We start from the raw sequence: 19,939 nt of genomic DNA, 5'->3' as shown, positions 1-19,939 counted from the left end.
AGAGTCTCTATGTGATGATATCTAGGTGAAAGAGGCTCTATATGATGATATCTAGGTGAAAGAGTCTCTATATGATGATATCTAGGTGAAAGAGTCTCTATATGATGATATCTAGGGGAAAGAGGCTCTATATGATGATATCTAGGTGAAAGAGTCTCTATATGATGATATCTAGGTGAAAGAGTCTCTATATGATGATATCTAGGTGAAAGAGTCTCTATATGATGATATCTAGGTGAAAGAGGCTCTATATGATGATATCTAGGTGAAAGAGTCTCTATGTGATGATATCTAGGTGAAAGAGTCTCTATATGATGATATCTAGGTGAAAGAGTCTCTATATGATGATATCTAGGTGAAAGAGTCTCTATATGATGATATCTAGGTGAAAGAGTCTCTATATGATGATATCTAGGGGAAAGAGGCTCTATATGATGATATCTAGGTGAAAGAGTCTCTATATGATGATATCTAGGTGAAAGAGTCTCTATATGATGATATCTAGGTGAAAGAGTCTCTATGTGATGATATCTAGGTGAAAGAGTCTCTATATGATGATATCTAGGTGAAAGAGTCTCTATGTGATGATATCTAGGTGAAAGAGTCTCTATATGATGATATCTAGGGGAAAGAGTCTCTATATGATGATATCTAGGTGAAAGAGTCTCTATATGATGATATCTAGGTGAAAGAGGCTCTATATGATGATATCTAGGTGAAAGAGGCTCTATATGATGATATCTAGGTGAAAGAGTCTCTATGTGATGATATCTAGGTGAAAGAGGCTCTATATGATGATATCTAGGTGAAAGAGTCTCTATATGATGATATCTAGGTGAAAGAGTCTCTATATGATGATATCTAGGTGAAAGAGTCTCTATATGATGATATCTAGGTGAAAGAGGCTCTATATGATGATATCTAGGTGAAAGAGTCTCTATGTGATGATATCTAGGTGAAAGAGGCTCTATATGATGATATCTAGGTGAAAGAGTCTCTATATGATGATATCTAGGTGAAAGAGGCTCTATATGATGATATCTAGGTGAAAGAGTCTCTATGTGATGATATCTAGGTGAAAGAGGCTCTATATGATGATATCTAGGTGAAAGAGTCTCTATATGATGATATCTAGGTGAAAGAGTCTCTATATGATGATATCTAGGTGAAAGAGTCTCTATATGATGATATCTAGGTGAAAGAGGCTCTATATGATGATATCTAGGTGAAAGAGTCTCTATGTGATGATATCTAGGTGAAAGAGTCTCTATATGATGATATCTAGGTGAAAGAGTCTCTATATGATGATATCTAGGTGAAAGAGGCTCTATGTGATGATATCTAGGTGAAAGAGGCTCTATATGATGATATCTAGGTGAAAGAGGCTCTATATGATGATATCTAGGTGAAAGAGGCTCTATATGATGATATCTAGATGAAAGAGTCTCTATATGATGATATCTAGGTGAAAGAGGCTCTATATGATGATATCTAGGTGAAAGAGTCTCTATATGATGATATCTAGGTGAAAGAGGCTCTATATGATGATATCTAGGTGAAAGAGTCTCTATATGATGATATCTAGGTGAAAGAGTCTCTATATGATGATATCTAGGTGAAAGAGGCTCTATATGATGATATCTAGGTGAAAGAGGCTCTATATGATGATATCTAGGTGAAAGAGTCTCTATATGATGATATCTAGGTGAAAGAGGCTCTATATATGGCAAGCCGTTTTAACATTTAATCATTTAAGCCTACTAGTATCTATTTTCATGCTACTAGTACTTATTTTTTAGATACTAGTATCTATTCCATTAAGTACTAGTACTTATTCATTAGATACTAGTGCTTATTCTTTAGGTACTAGTGCCTATTCATTAGATACTAGTGCTTATTCTTTAGGTACTAGTGCCTATTCATTAGATACTAGTGCTTATTCTTTAGGTACTAGTACCTTTTTAAAGATACTAGTACTTATTCATTAGATACTAGTACTTATTCATTAGATACTAGTACTTATTCATTAGATACTAGTACTTATTTAATAGATACTAGTACTTATTCATTAGATACTAGTACTTATTTAAATAGTGACTAGTCACTATTTTTTTGTTACTAGTAAAAAAAAATTTTTTTTGCCATTGACTTCTATGGGATCTGTCATTTAGATATCAACTATTCACTTCTGACTAGTATCTATTCCAATTGTGACTAGTACATATATATTAGATACTAGTACTTATTCATTAGGTACTAGTACTTATTTTTTAGATACTAGTACATTTTAATAGATACTAGTACCTATTAAATAGATACTAGTAGCTATTAAATAGATACTAGTACTTATTCATTAGATACTAGTACTTATTCTTTAGATACTAGTGCTTATTATTTAGATACTAGTATCTATTAATTAGATACTAGTACTTATTCATTAGATACTAGTACTTATTCATTAGATACTAGTACTTATTCAATAGATACTAGTAACTATTCTTATTTTACTAGTCACAACTGCTTTTTTACTAGTCTTATGTTATGACTAGTCAGAACGGCCACGGTAGAGTTCAATTAAAAATCTTACTAGTAAAATTTAAAATCTTACTAGTAACATTTGGAATAAATACTAGTATCTAATAAATAGGCACTAGTATCTATTAAATAAGTACTAGTATCTAATGAATAAGTACTAGTATCTAATGAATAAGTACTAGTATCTAAATAATAAGCACTAGTATCTAAATAATAAGCACTAGTATCTAAATAATAAGCACTAGTATCTAAAGAATAAGTACTAGTATCTAATGAATAAGTACTAGTATCTATTTAATAGGTACTAGTATCTATTTAATAGGTACTAGTATCTATTAAAATGTACTAGTATCTAAAAAATAAGTACTAGTACCTAATGAATAAGTACTAGTATCTAATATATATGTACTAGTCACAATTGGAATAGATACTAGTCAGAAGTGAATAGTTGATATCTAAATGACAGATCCCATAGAAGTCAATGGCAAAAAAAGTTTTTTTTTACTAGTAACAAAAAAATAGTTACTAGTCACTATTTAAATAAGTACTAGTATCTAATGAATAAGTACTAGTATCTATTAAATAAGTACTAGTATCTAATGAATAAGTACTAGTATCTAATGAATAAGTACTAGTATCTAATGAATAAGTACTAGTATCTAATGAATAAGTACTAGTATCTATTGAATAAGTACTAGTATCTAATGAATAAGTACTAGTATCTAATGAATAAGTACTAGTATCTTTAAAAAGGTACTAGTACCTAAATAATAAGCACTAGTATCTAAAGAATAAGCACTAGTATCTAATGAATAAGTACTAGTATCTAATGAATAAGTACTAGTACTTAATGGAATAGATACCAGTATCTAAAAAATAAGTACTAGTAGCTTGAAAATAGATACTAGTAGGCTTAAATGATTAAATGTTAAAACGGCTTGCCATACTCTATATGATGATATCTAGGTGAAAGAGGCTCTATATGATGATATCTAGATGAAAGAGTCTCTATATGATGATATCTAGGTGAAAGAGTCTCTATATGATGATATCTAGGTGAAAGAGGCTCTATATGATGATATCTAGATGAAAGAGTCTCTATATGATGATATCTAGGTGAAAGAGTCTCTATATGATGATATCTAGGTGAAAGAGGCTCTATATGATGAATCTAGATGAAAGAGGCTCTATATGATGATATCTAGGTGAAAGAGTCTCTATATGATGATATCTAGGTGAAAGAGTCTCTATATGATGATATCTAGGTGAAAGAGGCTCTATATGATGATATCTAGATGAAAGAGGCTCTATATGATGATATCTAGGTGAAAGAGTCTCTATATGATGATATCTAGGTGAAAGAGTCTCTATATGATGATATCTAGGTGAAAGAGGCTCTATATGATGATATCTAGGTGAAAGAGTCTCTATATGATGATATCTAGGTGAAAGAGTCTCTATATGATGATATCTAGGTGAAAGAGGCTCTATGTGATGATATCTAGGTGAAAGAGGCTCTATGTGATGATATCTAGGTGAAAGAGGCTCTATATGATGATATCTAGGTGAAAGAGTCTCTATATGATGATATCTAGGGGAAAGAGTCTCTATATGATGATATCTAGGTGAAAGAGTCTCTATATGATGATATCTAGGTGAAAGAGGCTCTATGTGATGATATCTAGGTGAAAGAGTCTCTATATGATGATATCTAGGTGAAAGAGTCTCTATATGATGATATCTAGGTGAAAGAGTCTCTATATGATGATATCTAGGTGAAAGAGGCTCTATATGATGATATCTAGGTGAAAGAGTCTCTATATGATGATATCTAGGTGAAAGAGTCTCTATATGATGATATCTAGGTGAAAGAGTCTCTATATGATGATATCTAGGTGAAAGAGTCTCTATATGATGATATCTAGGTGAAAGAGTCTCTATATGATGATATCTCGGTGAAAGAGTCTCTATATGATGATATCTAGGTGAAAGAGTCTCTATATGATGATATCTAGGTGAAAGAGGCTCTATGTGATGATATCTAGGTGAAAGAGGCTCTCTGTGATGATATCTAGGTGAAAGAGGCTCTATGTGATGATATCTAGGTGAAAGAGTCTCTATGTGATGATATCTAGGTGAAAGAGGCTCTATATGATGATATCTAGGTGAAAGAGGCTCTCTGTGATGATATCTAGGTGAAAGAGGCTCTATGTGATGATATCTAGGTGAAAGAGGCTCTATGTGATGGGATTTATCTGACCTTGGTGACGTGAGGCCGCTAGCAGACGGTCGGTTAAGCCAGTCTGTCTGCTTCCTGACCTGAGCGCCAGATTGTCATGGTTGCACACACAAGGAATTTACCTTGGTATTGTAGCTTCCAGTCTACACAGCGCTCATAAAGATAAAAAACGATATTCGCTTAAATACTGATACAGGCAAATTATCAGTGCTGGTTCTACTCGACCTCAGTGCTGCTTTTGACACTGTCGATCACAACATACTTCTTGACAGGCTGGAAAACTGGGTGGGGCTTTCTGGGATAGTCCTAAAATGGTTCAGGTCATACTTAGAAGCGAGAGATTATTATGTGAGTATAGGAGACCATAAGTCTGAGTGGACATCCATGACATGCGGAGTCCCTCAAGGCTCAATTTTTGCGCCACTCCTATTCAACCTGTACATGCTCCCAATGAGCCAAATAATGAGAAAGAACCAAATCTCTTACCACAGCTATGCAGACGACACACAGATCTACTTAGCCCTATCGCCAAACGATTACAGCCCCATTGACTCCCTGTTCCAATGCATTGATGAAGTCAACAGTTGGATGTGCCAAAACTTTCTTCAGTTAAACAAAGACAAAACTGAAGTCATTGCGTTTAGAAACAAAGATGAAGTTCTCAAGGTGAACGCATACCTTCACTCTAGAGGTCAAACAACTAAAAATCAAGTCAGGAATCTTGGTGTGTCTCTAGAGTCAGACCTTAGCTTCAGTAGTCATGTCAAAGCAATAACTAAATCAGCATACTATCATCTGAAGAATATTGCAGGAATTACATCACACCAGTCCTCAGGTCTTTACACTGGCTAAACGCGTTTGAGAAACTGTAAAGTGAGCAGATCAGGCCGGCGTGATTGCCGACCCCAGAGGGTTAACATGATACATAACTTAACACTTGACAGGTAACATTCTGCAATATAGAATGTGATTTACAGCCGTATTCTAGACAGTAATCCTGTCTGTTGTGTTTCAGAGCTGCACGGACTCACGGCTCATGGAAACATGCTCTTCTACGCCATACTGGGCTCCGCTGGCATGACGTGCATCACCATCCTGCTGGCCTTCTGCATTGTATTACAGCTGAAGAGAGCCACCTTCCAGAGACGCATGGTGCAGGCCTTTCACAACATAGTGGTGAGATCACAATAGAAAACAACTGAATTTAACTGAATTCAGTCATAGCTTACTCTGTATAGCAGGGCTGTTCAATCCTGCTCCTTACAGCCGGGTTTCCAGTGATCCTGAAGACCTTCATAAGCTGCTTCAGAGTCTGTAAACATCTGTCTTTCCCGTGCGCACAGAGAGAGGACCCTGTGGTCCAGTTTAGCTCCTTGCCTCTAAACATGCCGAAGAAAGTTCCCAACTCCAGCCAGTGTGTGGCCTATCCGGCCCTGGATTGGAGCGACATAAAGTTCCAGGACGTGATCGGAGAGGGAAACTTTGGACAGGTGTTGAAAGCTCGCATTAAGAAAGACGGGCTGAGGATGGATGCGGCCATCAAGAGAATGAAAGGCGAGAATAATGCGTCATCAGAGTCATTATATGTGATAGCATTTGCACAGTTTTTCTCATGACGTCTTATTCTCTGTCTGCTCAATAGAATATGCATCCAAGGACGACCACAGAGACTTTGCGGGTGAACTGGAGGTCTTGTGTAAGCTGGGTCACCATCCGAACATCATTAACCTCCTGGGAGCGTGTGAACACAGAGGTGTGCGCTCAAGCAGATGATATTCTCGATAGGGCACTACTGCATAACAGAGCTCCTTTTCACTGTTTGCTTGTGCTGCAGGTTACCTGTATCTGGCCATTGAATACGCTCCTCACGGAAACCTGCTGGACTTCCTGCGTAAGAGCCGTGTGTTAGAGACGGACCCGGCCTTCGCCATCGCTAACAGCACCGCGTCCACGCTCTCCTCGCAGCAGCTCCTGCACTTCGCTGCGGACGTGGCGCGAGGCATGGACTACCTGAGCCAGAAACAGGTGAGCACAGGAAACACGCTGTCCTAATAGTCTCTCTGCAATAGGATTAGTTCCAGGATTAGTTCCCTAGAAACATTCCAGGATTTTTCTCCATATAGTGGACTTTAATGGGGTCCAACGGGTTGAAGGTCCAAATTGCAGTTTCAGTGCAGCTTCAAAGGCTCTACACAATCTCAGCTCAGGAATAAGAGACTTATCTAGACAAACCATCAGCCATTTTATAACAAAATAAACATTTATATACTTTTTAACCACAAATGCTCATCTTGCACCACCACGACTTCACGCATTATGTAATCATGTTGAAAGGTCACGCGTGACATAGGCGGAAGTACAGACCTAGTGTTTACAAAGCAAACATGCAAAGACTAAGTCAAACGCCCTTATATGAAAAATAAAAATAAAACAAAAGGTAAAACAACGACTTCGGATTTTGAAGTTGGAGGAGAAAATTAGTTGGAGTTTTTTGGACTGGACAATGACTTTCTTGTAGATCTGCTGTACAACTAAAACAATCATTGTATTCATTTCCTATTACCACTGTAAGGGTGCTTTGAAACAATCTGTACTGTAAAAAGCGCTGTATTAATGTAGGTGACTTGACTATGTGCATTCATTTGGTTAGTCACATTACCTTGCTGGTTCCAAGTTGGCACCGCTGCACATTTAATTAACATTTCTGAAATTTTTTCTTTTGCAGTTTATTCACAGAGATCTAGCAGCCAGAAACATCCTGGTTGGAGAGAACCTTATGGCAAAGATCGCTGATTTCGGCCTGTCCAGAGGTCAGGAGGTTTACGTGAAGAAGACCATGGTAAAGATCTGAAGGCCGCTGCTCTTGTAATGCATGCATGAATGTGTGTTTTAACGTGTGTGTTTCTCCGCAGGGCCGTCTGCCAGTGAGGTGGATGGCCATCGAATCTCTCAACTACAGTGTTTACACCACCAACAGTGACGTGTAAGAGTCTTCCAGTCTAATGTGTGCGTCTGCGCTGTGATTAACATGTGTTGTGTCTGCGCTGAGAGTAACGTGTGTTGTGTCTGCGTGAGAGTAACGTGTGTTGTGTCTGTGTGAGAGTAACGTGTGTTGTGTCTGCGTGAGAGTAACGTGTGTTGTGTCTGCGCTGTGATTAACGTGTGTTGTGTCTGCGCTGAGAGTAACGTGTGTTGTGTCTGTGTGAGAGTAACGTGTGTTGTGTCTGCGCTGAGAGTAACGTGTGTTGTGTCTGCGTGAGAGTAACGTGTGTTGTGTCTGTGTGAGAGTAACGTGTGTTGTGTCTGCGTGAGAGTAACGTGTGTTGTGTCTGTGTGAGGGTAACGTGTGTTGTGTCTGCGTGAGAGTAACGTGTGTTGTGTCTGCGCTGAGAGTAACGTTTGTTGTGTCTGCGTGAGAGTAACGTGTGTTGTGTCTGCGTGAGAGTAACGTGTGTTGTGTCTGCGCTGTGATTACCGTGTGTTGTGTCTGCGCTGAGAGTAACGTGTGTTGTGTCTGCGTGAGAGTAACGTGTGTTGTGTCTGCGCTGAGAGTAACGTGTGTTGTGTCTGCGTGAGAGTAACGTGTGTTGTGTCTGCGCTGAGAGTAACGTGTGTTGTGTCTGCGTGAGAGTAACGTGTGTTGTGTCTGTGTGAGAGTAACGTGTGTTGTGTCTGCGTGAGAGTAACGTGTGTTGTGTCTGCGTGAGAGTAACGTGTGTTGTGTCTGCGCTGAGAGTAACGTGTGTTGTGTCTGCGTGAGAGTAACGTGTGTTGTGTCTGCGCTGAGAGTAACGTGTGTTGTGTCTGCGTGAGAGTAACGTGTGTTGTGTCTGCGTGAGGGTAACGTGTGTTGTGTCTGCGTGAGAGTAACGTGTGTTATGTCTGCGCTGAGAGTAACGTGTCTTGTGTCTGCGCTGAGAGTAACGTGTGTTGTGTCTGCGCTGAGAGTAACGTGTGTTGTGTCTGCGTGAGAGTAACGTGTGTTGTGTCTGCGCTGAGAGTAACGTGTGTTGTGTCTGTGTGAGGGTAACGTGTTGCTTGAGAGTAACGTGTGTTGTGTCTGCGTGAGAGTAACGTGTGTTGTGTCTGCGTGAGAGTAACGTGTGTTGTGTCTGCGTGAGAGTAACATGTGTTGTGTCTGCACTGAGAGTAACGTGTGTTGTGTCTGCGCTGAGAGTAACGTGTGTTGTGTCTGCGCTGAGAGTAACGTGTGTTGTGTCTGCGTGAGGGTAACGTGTATTGTGTCTGCGCTGAGAGTAACGTGTGTTGTGTCTGCGCTGAGAGTAACGTGTGTTGTGTCTGCGCTGAGAGTAACGTGTGTTGTGTCTGCGCTGAGAGTAACGTGTGTTGTGTCTGTGTGAGGGTAACGTGTGTTGTGTCTGCGCTGAGAGTAACGTGTGTTGTGTCTGCGCTGAGAGTAACGTGTGTTGTGTCTGTGTGAGAGTAACGTGTGTTGTGTCTGTGTGAGGGTAACGTGTATTGTGTCTGTGTGAGAGTAACGTGTGTTGTGTCTGTGTGAGGGTAACGTGTGTTGTGTCTGTGTGAGAGTAACGTGTGTTGTGTCTGTGTGAGGGTAACGTGTGTTGTGTCTGTGTGAGAGTAACGTGTGTTGTGTCTGTGTGAGAGTAACGTGTGTTGTGTCTGCGCTGAGAGTAACGTGTGTTGTGTCTGTGTGAGGGTAACGTGTGTTGTGTCTGTGTGAGAGTAACGTGTGTTGTGTCTGTGTGAGGGTAACGTGTGTTGTGTCTGTGTGAGAGTAACGTGTGTTGTGTCTGTGTGAGGGTAACGTGTGTTGTGTCTGTGTGAGAGTAACGTGTGTTGTGTCTGTGTGAGGGTAACGTGTGTTGTGTCTGCGCTGAGAGTAACGTGTGTTGTGTCTGCGTGAGAGTAACGTGTGTTGTGTCTGCGCTGAGAGTAACGTGTGTTGTGTCTGTGTGAGGGTAACGTGTGTTGTGTCTGCGCTGAGAGTAACGTGTGTTGTAACGTGTGTTGTGTCTGTGTGAGGGTAACGTGTGTTGTGTCTGTGTGAGAGTAACGTGTGTTGTGTCTGTGTGAGGGTAACGTGTGTTGTGTCTGCGCTGAGAGTAACGTGTGTTGTGTCTGCGCTGAGAGTAACGTGTGTTGTGTCTGCGTGAGAGTAACGTGTGTTGTGTCTGCGCTGAGAGTAACGTGTGTTGTGTCTGTGTGAGGGTAACGTGTGTTGTGTCTGTGTGAGAGTAACGTGTGTTGTGTCTGTTTGAGGGTAACGTGTGTTGTGTCTGTGTGAGGGTAACGTGTGTTGTGTCTGCGCTGAGAGTAACGTGTGTTGTGTCTGTGTGAGGGTAACGTGTGTTGTGTCTGTGTGAGAGTAACGTGTGTTGTGTCTGCGTGAGAGTAACGTGTGTTGTGTCTGCGCTGAGAGTAACGTGTGTTGTGTCTGTGTGAGGGTAACGTATTGCTTGAGAGTAACGTGTGTTGTGTCTGCGTGAGAGTAACGTGTGTTGTGTCTGCGTGAGAGTAACGTGTGTTGTGTCTGCGTGAGAGTAACGTGTGTTGTGTCTACGTGAGAGTAACGTGTGTTGTGTCTGCGTGAGAGTAAAGTGTGTCGTGTCTGCGTGAGAGTAACGTGTGTTGTGTCTGCGTGAGAGTAACGTGTGTTGTGTCTACGTGAGAGTAACGTGTGTTGTGTCTGCGTGAGAGTAAAGTGTGTTGTGTCTGCGCTGAGAGTAACGTGTGTTGTGTCTGCGTGAGAGTAACGTGTGTTGTGTCTGCGTGAGAGTAACGTGTGTTGTGTCTGCGTGAGAGTAACGTGTGTTGTGTCTGCGTGAGAGTAACGTGTGTTGTGTCTGCGCTGAGAGTAACGTGTGTTGTGTCTGCGTGAGAGTAACGTGTGTTGTGTCTGCGTGAGAGTAACGTGTGTTGTGTCTACGTGAGAGTAACGTGTGTTGTGTCTGCGTGAGAGTAAAGTGTGTCGTGTCTGCGCTGAGAGTAACGTGTGTTGTGTCTGCGCTGTGATTAACGTGTGTTGTGTCTGCGCTGAGAGTAACGTGTGTTGTGTCTGCGCTGAGAGTAACGTGTGTTATGTCTGCGCTGAGAGTAACGTGTGTTGTGTCTGCGCTGAGAGTAACGTGTGTTGTGTCTGCGCTGAGAGTAACGTGTGTTGTGTCTGTGTGAGGGTAACGTGTTGCTTGAGAGTAACGTGTGTTGTGTCTGCGTGAGAGTAACGTGTGTTGTGTCTGCGTGAGAGTAACGTGTGTTGTGTCTGCGCTGAGAGTAACGTGTGTTGTAACGTGTGTTGTGTCTGCGCTGAGAGTAACGTGTGTTGTGTCTGTGTGAGAGTAACGTGTGTTGTAACGTGTGTTGTGTCTGCGCTGAGAGTAACGTGTGTTGTGTCTGCGCTGAGAGTAACGTGTGTTGTGTCTGTGTGAGAGTAACGTGTGTTGTAACGTGTGTTGTGTCTGCGCTGAGAGTAACGTGTGTTGTGTCTGTGTGAGAGTAACGTGTGTTGTGTCTGTGTGAGGGTAACGTGTGTTGTGTCTGTGTGAGAGTAACGTGTGTTGTGTCTGTGTGAGAGTAACGTGTGTTGTGTCTGTGTGAGAGTAACGTGTGTTGTGTCTGTGTGAGGGTAACGTGTGTTGTGTCTGTGTGAGAGTAACGTGTGTTGTGTCTGTGTGAGGGTAACGTGTGTTGTGTCTGCGTGAGAGTAACGTGTGTTGTGTCTGTGTGAGGGTAACGTATTGCTTGAGAGTAACGTGTGTTGTGTCTGCGTGAGAGTAACGTGTGTTGTGTCTGTGTGAGGGTAACGTGTGTTGTGTCTGCGTGAGAGTAACGTGTGTTGTGTCTGTGTGAGGGTAACGTATTGCTTGAGAGTAACGTGTGTTGTGTCTGCGTGAGAGTAACGTGTGTTGTGTCTGCGTGAGAGTAACGTGTGTTGTGTCTGCGTGAGAGTAACGTGTGTTGTGTCTGTGTGAGGGTAACGTGTGTTGTGTCTGCGTGAGAGTAACGTGTGTTGTGTCTGTGTGAGGGTAACGTATTGCTTGAGAGTAACGTGTGTTGTGTCTGCGTGAGAGTAACGTGTGTTGTGTCTGCGTGAGAGTAACGTGTGTTGTGTCTGCGTGAGAGTAACGTGTGTTGTGTCTGTGTGAGGGTAACGTGTGTTGTGTCTGTGTGAGAGTAACGTGTGTTGTGTCTGCGTGAGAGTAACGTGTGTTGTGTCTGTGTGAGGGTAACGTATTGCTTGAGAGTAACGTGTGTTGTGTCTGCGTGAGAGTAACGTGTGTTGTGTCTGCGCTGAGAGTAACGTGTGTTGTGTCTGCGCTGAGAGTAACGTGTGTTGTGTCTGTGTGAGAGTAACGTGTGTTGTGTCTGTGTGAGGGTAACGTGTGTTGTGTCTGCGCTGAGAGTAACGTGTGTTGTGTCTGCGTGAGAGTAACGTGTGTTGTGTCTGCGTGAAAGTAACGTGTGTTGTGTCTGTGTGAGAGTAACGTGTGTTGTGTCTGTGTGAGAGTAACGTGTGTTGTGTCTGTGTGAGGGTAACGTATTGCTTGAGAGTAACGTTTGTTGTGTCTGTGTGAGAGTAACGTGTGTTGTGTCTGCGCTGAGAGTAACGTGTGTTGTGTCTGCGTGAGAGTAACGTGTGTTGTGTCTGTGTGAGGGAAACGTGTGTTGTGTCTGCGCTGAGAGTAACGTGTGTTGTGTCTGCGTGAGAGTAACGTGTGTTGTGTCTGCGTGAGGGTAACGTGTGTTGTGTCTGTGTGAGAGTAACGTGTGTTGTGTCTGTGTGAGGGTAACGTGTGTTGTGTCTGCGTGAGAGTAACGTGTGTTGTGTCTGTGTGAGGGTAACGTATTGCTTGAGAGTAACGTGTGTTGTGTCTGCGTGAGAGTAACGTGTGTTGTGTCTGTGTGAGGGTAACGTGTGTTGTGTCTGCGTGAGAGTAACGTGTGTTGTGTCTGTGTGAGGGTAACGTATTGCTTGAGAGTAACGTGTGTTGTGTCTGCGTGAGAGTAACGTGTGTTGTGTCTGTGTGAGGGTAACGTGTGTTGTGTCTGCGTGAGAGTAACGTGTGTTGTGTCTGTGTGAGGGTAACGTATTGCTTGAGAGTAACGTGTGTTGTGTCTGCGTGAGAGTAACGTGTGTTGTGTCTGCGTGAGAGTAACGTGTGTTGTGTCTGCGTGAGAGTAACGTGTGTTGTGTCTGTGTGAGGGTAACGTGTGTTGTGTCTGCGTGAGAGTAACGTGTGTTGTGTCTGTGTGAGGGTAACGTGTGTTGTGTCTGTGTGAGGGTAACGTATTGCTTGAGAGTAACGTGTGTTGTGTCTGCGTGAGAGTAACGTGTGTTGTGTCTGCGTGAGAGTAACGTGTGTTGTGTCTGCGTGAGAGTAACGTGTGTTGTGTCTGTGTGAGGGTAACGTGTGTTGTGTCTGTGTGAGAGTAACGTGTGTTGTGTCTGCGTGAGAGTAACGTGTGTTGTGTCTGTGTGAGGGTAACGTATTGCTTGAGAGTAACGTGTGTTGTGTCTGCGTGAGAGTAACGTGTGTTGTGTCTGCGCTGAGAGTAACGTGTGTTGTGTCTGCGCTGAGAGTAACGTGTGTTGTGTCTGTGTGAGAGTAACGTGTGTTGTGTCTGTGTGAGGGTAACGTGTGTTGTGTCTGCGCTGAGAGTAACGTGTGTTGTGTCTGCGTGAGAGTAACGTGTGTTGTGTCTGTGTGAGAGTAACGTGTGTTGTGTCTGTGTGAGGGTAACGTATTGCTTGAGAGTAACGTTTGTTGTGTCTGTGTGAGAGTAACGTGTGTTGTGTCTGCGCTGAGAGTAACGTGTGTTGTGTCTGCGTGAGAGTAACGTGTGTTGTGTCTGTGTGAGGGAAACGTATTGCTTGAGAGTAACGTGTGTTGTGTCTGCGTGAGGGTAACGTGTGTTGTGTCTGTGTGAGAGTAACGTGTGTTGTGTCTGTGTGAGAGTAACGTGTGTTGTGTCTGTGTGAGGGTAACGTATTGCTTGAGAGTAACGTTTGTTGTGTCTGTGTGAGAGTAACGTGTGTTGTGTCTGCGCTGAGAGTAACGTGTGTTGTGTCTGCGTGAGAGTAACGTGTGTTGTGTCTGTGTGAGGGAAACGTATTGCTTGAGAGTAACGTGTGTTGTGTCTGCGTGAGGGTAACGTGTGTTGTGTCTGCGCTGAGAGTAACGTGTGTTGTGTCTGCGTGAGAGTAACGTGTGTTGTGTCTGTGTGAGGGTAACGTGTTGCTTGAGAGTAACGTGTGTTGTGTCTGCGTGAGAGTAACGTGTGTTGTGTCTGTGTGAGAGTAACGTGTGTTGTGTCTGCGCTGTGTGTGTCTGCGCTGTGTGTGTCTGCGCTGTGTGTGTCTGCGCTGAGAGTAACGTGTGTTGTGTCTGTGTGAGAGTAACGTGTGTTGTGTCTGTGTGAGAGTAACGTGTGTTGTGTCTGTGTGAGAGTAACGTGTGTTGTGTCTGCGTGAGAGTAACGTGTGTTGTGTCTGCGTGAGAGTAACGTGTGTTGTGTCTGTGTGAGAGTAACGTGTGTTGTGTCTGTGTGAGAGTAACGTGTGTTGTGTCTGCGCTGTGTGTGTCTGCGCTGTGTGTGTCTGCGCTGAGAGTAACGTGTGTTGTGTCTGTGTGAGAGTAACGTGTGTTGTGTCTGTGTGAGAGTAACGTGTGTTGTGTCTGTGTGAGAGTAACGTGTGTTGTGTCTGCGTGAGAGTAACGTGTGTTGTGTCTGTGTGAGAGTAACGTGTGTTGTGTCTGTGTGAGAGTAACGTGTGTTGTGTCTGTGTGAGAGTAACGTGTGTTGTGTCTGCGTGAGAGTAACGTGTGTTGTGTCTGCGTGAGAGTAACGTGTGTTGTGTCTGCTTGAGAGTAACGTGTGTTGTGTCTGCGCTGTGTGTGTCTGCGCTGAGTGTAACGTGTTGTGTCTGCACTGTGTTGTGTCTGCGCTGAGTGTAACGTTTTGTGTCTGCGCTGTGTGTGTCTGCGCTGAGTGTAACGTGTTGTGTCTGCGCTGTGTGTGTCTGCGCTGTGTGTGTCTGCGCTGTGTGTGTCTGCGCTGAGTGTAACGTGTTGTGTCTGCGCTGTGTGTGTCTGCGCTGTGTGTGTCTGCGCTGTGTGTGTCTGCGCTGAGTGTAACGTGTTGTGTCTGCGCAGGTGGTCGTACGGCGTGCTGCTCTGGGAGGTGGTCAGCTTAGGTTTGTTTTCACTGCATGTTACTCAATATTCTCAATATTACTGTAGATGCGCCCCAATTCATGTGCTTATGCACTGGTTTACATAAATAGTGTGAGTAATGAGGAAATTCTAAAAAGCACTTCAAAAACCTGGATGATGAATCAAGTTAATTGGACACTTCATGCACTCATTGATCGCAGGTTTAATTAAACCTAGCGTATGAAGACATGCTATCAGACGGATACTGAATGACTAAATAACCCTATAAAACTCACACACTAGATGGGTAGCGCATCATTTGGGACACACCTACCGTATTGGAATTCGGTGTTCCTGCTGACATGTGATTGGCTCTTGATTGGCAGGAGGAACACCATACTGTGGTCTGACGTGCGCTGAGCTCTACGAGAAACTCCCCCTGGGCTTCCGGCTGGAGAAGCCACTCAACTGCGATGACGAGGTGTAAGTGTGAAGCGCCGGTCAGCCACACATGTGCGAGAGCAACAGGAATGAACACTTTCTGTCTCGCTCTACAGGTATGAGCTGATGAAACAGTGCTGGAAGGAGAAGCCGTATGAGAGACCGTCATTCGCTCAGATCCTGATGTCACTCAATCGTATGCTGGAGGAGAGGAAGGTATCATGGGGATTATTACTCTTCCAGTTCTGATGAAGAGCATCATTACATGTTGTGTTACTGATGACCTTCTCCTCTCATTCTGTCCAGACGTACGTCAACACGACGCTCTATGAGAAGTTCACCTACGCCGGCATTGACTGTTCTGCGGAGGAGGCTGGCTGACCTCAGAGCTTCATACGCTTAATATCATCCTTTGATTCACAGACTAGAGGTTTACACACACTGGCCCTCATTTATGAAAAGTGCGTACACCAAATTTCCAGCGTACACCCAAAACCACGGTGACTTTGCGATTTATCAATATGGACGTTGGCGTACGGCACGCTCAAATCCTACGCCAGCTCAGGCGGTGGTGTACATGTACGCACGTTTTGAGTTAGTGCTGAAATGCGCAGAAAAACAATTCCTAACACCACAAAACGCACTGACAAACTAAAGATATGATATATTATGACCCACTGTAAAAAAACAACAACATAGAAATGATAAACTTCAGTGTTTATTTTAGTGAGTTAAGCCCGGCAGGTGCGCACGGACTGGGTTCAGGAATGAAAGGCTTTCAATGACCAAAAAATAATTCAGACTGACAAAATAATTAAAATGACATTCTTCTTCTTTTAAATAATAATAATACAAATAATAATAACAACGACATTCTTCTTCTAAATAACAATAAGCGTCATTAATAATCAAAATCATAATACTAATAAGAAGAATATTACAAATTGTCATGCAATTATTCACATCATCATCACTATTGTACACCCCATTACATGTGACGTCATGCGAAATTCAACACTAATAGTTTCAAACACGTGCTGTAAAATAATGCATTGTTGTGATAGGTAATCTGCTCAACCAACCAGCGATTTAAACTGGATTTCCACCGGAGAAGTTTCTCCTCTTTGCCGTCTTCCGCGTGTCCATGGCGTAAAATGAGGGCGTGGGGGAGGCGGAGACGTGAATATATAGGGGCGTGTTAATCTAATGACGATCGTTTTCAGCCGCGGCATTTATCAAGGGCAGGTGTTGCGTACACCTGAATTTCAAAGGTACGGACAGTTTCATAAATCAGGCGGTGAGAGGAGTGTAAGCATAATCTCACGCCAACATATACGCCCGTTTCCACGCAAGATTGATAAATGAGGGCCACTGTGTGTATCATATTTCTGTTCGTGGTGAAGTGTTTATTGGTGTGTGAGATGTTGAGTGCAGATGCTGACAGATATGTAACATTTGTATATTTCATTGTTTTATATCCCTGTTGTTTGATACTGCGAGCCCTTCTGTTTCTGAATGTACATACTGAAGACTTCAATCCGGCAGCTTTAAGCCCAATAAACCTCTGGAAAAGCTTCTAATTTTGTGACCAAAATAAGTAATGTATATAACCACTTTTTAGCACACAAAAGACAATCCAGGATTACAGATTTAGAACAATCAAACATGATTTCAGTGTGTAATTATGTGTACAGCTGCAGAAAGTGGTTGGATATCATTTTAAAGAGCAGACAAACATTAGCTGTGTGAATAAATGAGGAAATGAATTGGCCACGCCACTGTTTTAAACGTCCATCATCATTAGTCTCTATGACGGAGTAACTTTTGTCTGGCTAAAGTTGTCATGGTAAAATTTCTACTGATAGGTCACAAATATCTTTAATTTACCTCTTTGGTTTTATTTACATCCCACATCACAATAATTATATATATTATTTTTATTTTTTTATTTTACCAAAGCCAGTTTGTGTGTATTTTCTGACTGAAGACATGCCATCTGAGTGCAAATCAGTGTCAGCTCACGTTTATTTGTAAAGTGCGTTTCACAATACAGATCGTTTCGAAGCAGCTCTGGAGAAAAGACATGCCTTAATGATAATAAATCACTTAATAAATTAGGTCCTATTCTCTCAATGACAATGACGCTCCAGGCTAGATTATTGTAATGCTCTTATGGGTGGTTGCCCTGCACGCTTAATAAACAAACTACAGCTGTCAACACTGCATTTGCCTCCTATTAAACATTGTAAAAAAATAATAATATTGCTGATTACTTGCAAAGCACTAAATGGTTTATCTCCGCAGTACTTGAGCGAGCTCTTAACACATAATAGTTCTTCACGTCTATTGCGATCTCAAAATTCCGGCCAGTTAATAATACCTAGAATATCAAAATCGACTGCTGACGGTAGATTAGCGGTTTTATGGCACGGGCAAACCGTTTTATGTCAAGGGGGTCTCCAACACGTCGCTCGCGAGCTACCAGTAGCTCGTGGCCTGATTGGAGGTAGCTTGCCAATTGGGGCCGTTCACATATCGCGTCTTTTGCGCGCTCGAGTTTGTTATTTGAAATGTAGACGCACGGGAAGCGCGCTCATAATTGAAGCGAAGCGCTAATTTTTTCCAGGGGCAGCGAGATGAATTTTTTTTATCCTTTCAGTATGGGGGTGCACCCAAACACCGTGGGTGTTTTTCTCTTCTCCGTAAATAAATCTTGTAGCAGAGCTACAGCAAGCGTTTTTCGGTGGTGGAAATCCATTATCTACTAAAACTTCTTTGTCGTTGTGGAGAGCGCAGTTCATGGTTGCATAGCAACGACAGACGGCATGGGAAAATCGGACCGAATTTTACTATTAATAATAAAAGATAAGCTAATGTGCATTGTAAATGTCAGTAATTTATCTTTGGCTCATTCTCTTTTATAAAAATTATTTAAAGGCTGAAATATGTGAAGTTTATCTTTTTATAGAACCTTTTTTGTCAAAATGTTATTTGAACGTGTACATGTTAGTAGATAACGTAAAAGACACTCCTTTAAAATCTGGCCATCATCTTTAATGTTATTATTTTAATGTTTATGTAAACAAAAAGTGCATATTGATGCTAATTTTATGTTATTTGCTGGTTTTCAACATAAAACTTGGTGAATTGATTTCATTGTGTAGTATTAGTACTTTTTGAACAAGATTCTGTGATAACCGTGATCATTTTGGTCACTATAATCACGAAATGAAATTTTCATGCCATTTCATCTCTAGTAATGATCAACTAAAATCACCTATAATTATGTTTTTACAGTAGCCTATAATATGCAAAGTACATTTTTCTATAAAAAAAACTCTGATCCTGTTCTTTTCTCTGACATTTAAGGGTGACATAGGCCTACAAAAACTATTTTAGGTCTAAAACAGTTTGGATAGTTGTTGATATGAGATATTATTTAAGAGATTTAAGTATTGTGTTACAGGAGTAGCCCTCGGCCACTTTCACTTTTAAAAACTCTATTTTGAAACAAAGTATAGTTTAACAAGTCATAACTAAAAGTGTGCCATAATTCGAGGCAGTAACCAATGAGCTAATGGTTCCTCCCTGAAAGTTTGATTAATATGACAATAGTTAAATAACTGGATTCTCTTAACTGTGTTTTTCAAATGAAGGATTTGTAATTTTATTGTGGTTTTTTTTGTGTTGGGGGGGGCGCTCGAAGGGGGTCTCGCCCAGGGTGTAATTCAATGTAGAACCGCTACTGGGAAGCAGACACACTGTCAGTTTAAATCTAGACTGAAAACACATCTCTTTGACCTAGCGTACATATAACACATTATAGACTTCTATAACTCAATGTTAGGCTGCATAGTTTAGAACAGCCGGGACCGGGAACACTTCCCGTAAATCCTGATGTACTCGTTACATCATAAGAAGAATGGCGTCTACGCTAATATTAGTCTCTCTGTTTATCCCGAGATTTACCGCAGTCCACCGGATCCAGATCTGATGAAGGACCAGCGCCAGGACACGACGACAACACAGTCCTGAAGTGTCACTAGTCTCTCCCCGGTTAAGGCTTCCCTCCCTTCCCTTTACCTCTGCACAGATAAAACATTGTCAGGATAATTCCAGTTCACATGGCTAGGCGGAAGCGATAATTTTTTTTCTTTATTTTTTAAATTAAATAATTCCTTAAATAATTCTGTATTATACATTTTTACAAGGCAAGACAAGTCATTTGTTGAGGTCAATTTGTAAAGAAAGACTACACGCCTGTGCACATATACATTAAAACGTACATACCTATAGACTAAACACGTAATACGCATGTGCATGCCGTCAGCATTCTCACAGGTTTGCGTTTTTGAAGTTTGAACAGATAACCTTTTTTTTTTTTTTTTTTTTTTACAAATTTCATGGAACCTATTTCAAAGTTTGCGTTCTCGAGACACCAGGCACTGCTGTTGTGCGAGTAAGCGGCCGGATCGCATTAAGGGTTTTCTGTTAGAACGGTGTCGTGTTAGTGGCCCCTAAGTTAATAACTAATGATCTTTGCAACGGAAGTGAATCAATCAAAACTAACTTTAGCTGGAAAATAACTTTA

General features: G+C 41.9%; 1 protein-coding gene across 3 annotated transcripts in view; it reads left to right on the top strand.

Annotated features, from left to right (window-relative positions):
- tek (TEK tyrosine kinase, endothelial) overlaps positions 1-18,493 on the top strand; it is a 77,176-nt gene extending 58,683 nt beyond the window's left edge. For 2 of the 3 annotated variants that reach the window (XM_079608579.1, XM_079608578.1), the window contains exons 14-23: positions 5,790-5,950; positions 6,118-6,328; positions 6,417-6,527; positions 6,609-6,799; positions 7,500-7,613; positions 7,687-7,757; positions 14,908-14,948; positions 15,294-15,390; positions 15,465-15,564; positions 15,655-18,493. In XM_079608579.1, the coding sequence (XP_079464705.1) occupies positions 5,790-5,950; positions 6,118-6,328; positions 6,417-6,527; positions 6,609-6,799; positions 7,500-7,613; positions 7,687-7,757; positions 14,908-14,948; positions 15,294-15,390; positions 15,465-15,564; positions 15,655-15,729 (1,172 nt within the window). In that variant the 3' untranslated portion in view covers positions 15,730-18,493. The remainder of the gene's footprint in view (positions 1-5,789; positions 5,951-6,117; positions 6,329-6,416; positions 6,528-6,608; positions 6,800-7,499; positions 7,614-7,686; positions 7,758-14,907; positions 14,949-15,293; positions 15,391-15,464; positions 15,565-15,654) is intronic. The other variant, XR_013797035.1, reaches the window with a different exon arrangement.
- The last annotated feature ends 1,446 nt before the right edge of the window (positions 18,494-19,939 follow it).

Source organism: Phoxinus phoxinus, assembly GCF_949152265.1.
Source record: "Phoxinus phoxinus genome assembly, chromosome: 3".
Lineage (NCBI taxonomy): Eukaryota > Metazoa > Chordata > Actinopteri > Cypriniformes > Leuciscidae > Phoxinus > Phoxinus phoxinus.
The sequence above is the reverse complement of the archived record's forward strand: the minus strand, read 5'-3'. Positions and strand labels throughout refer to the sequence as shown.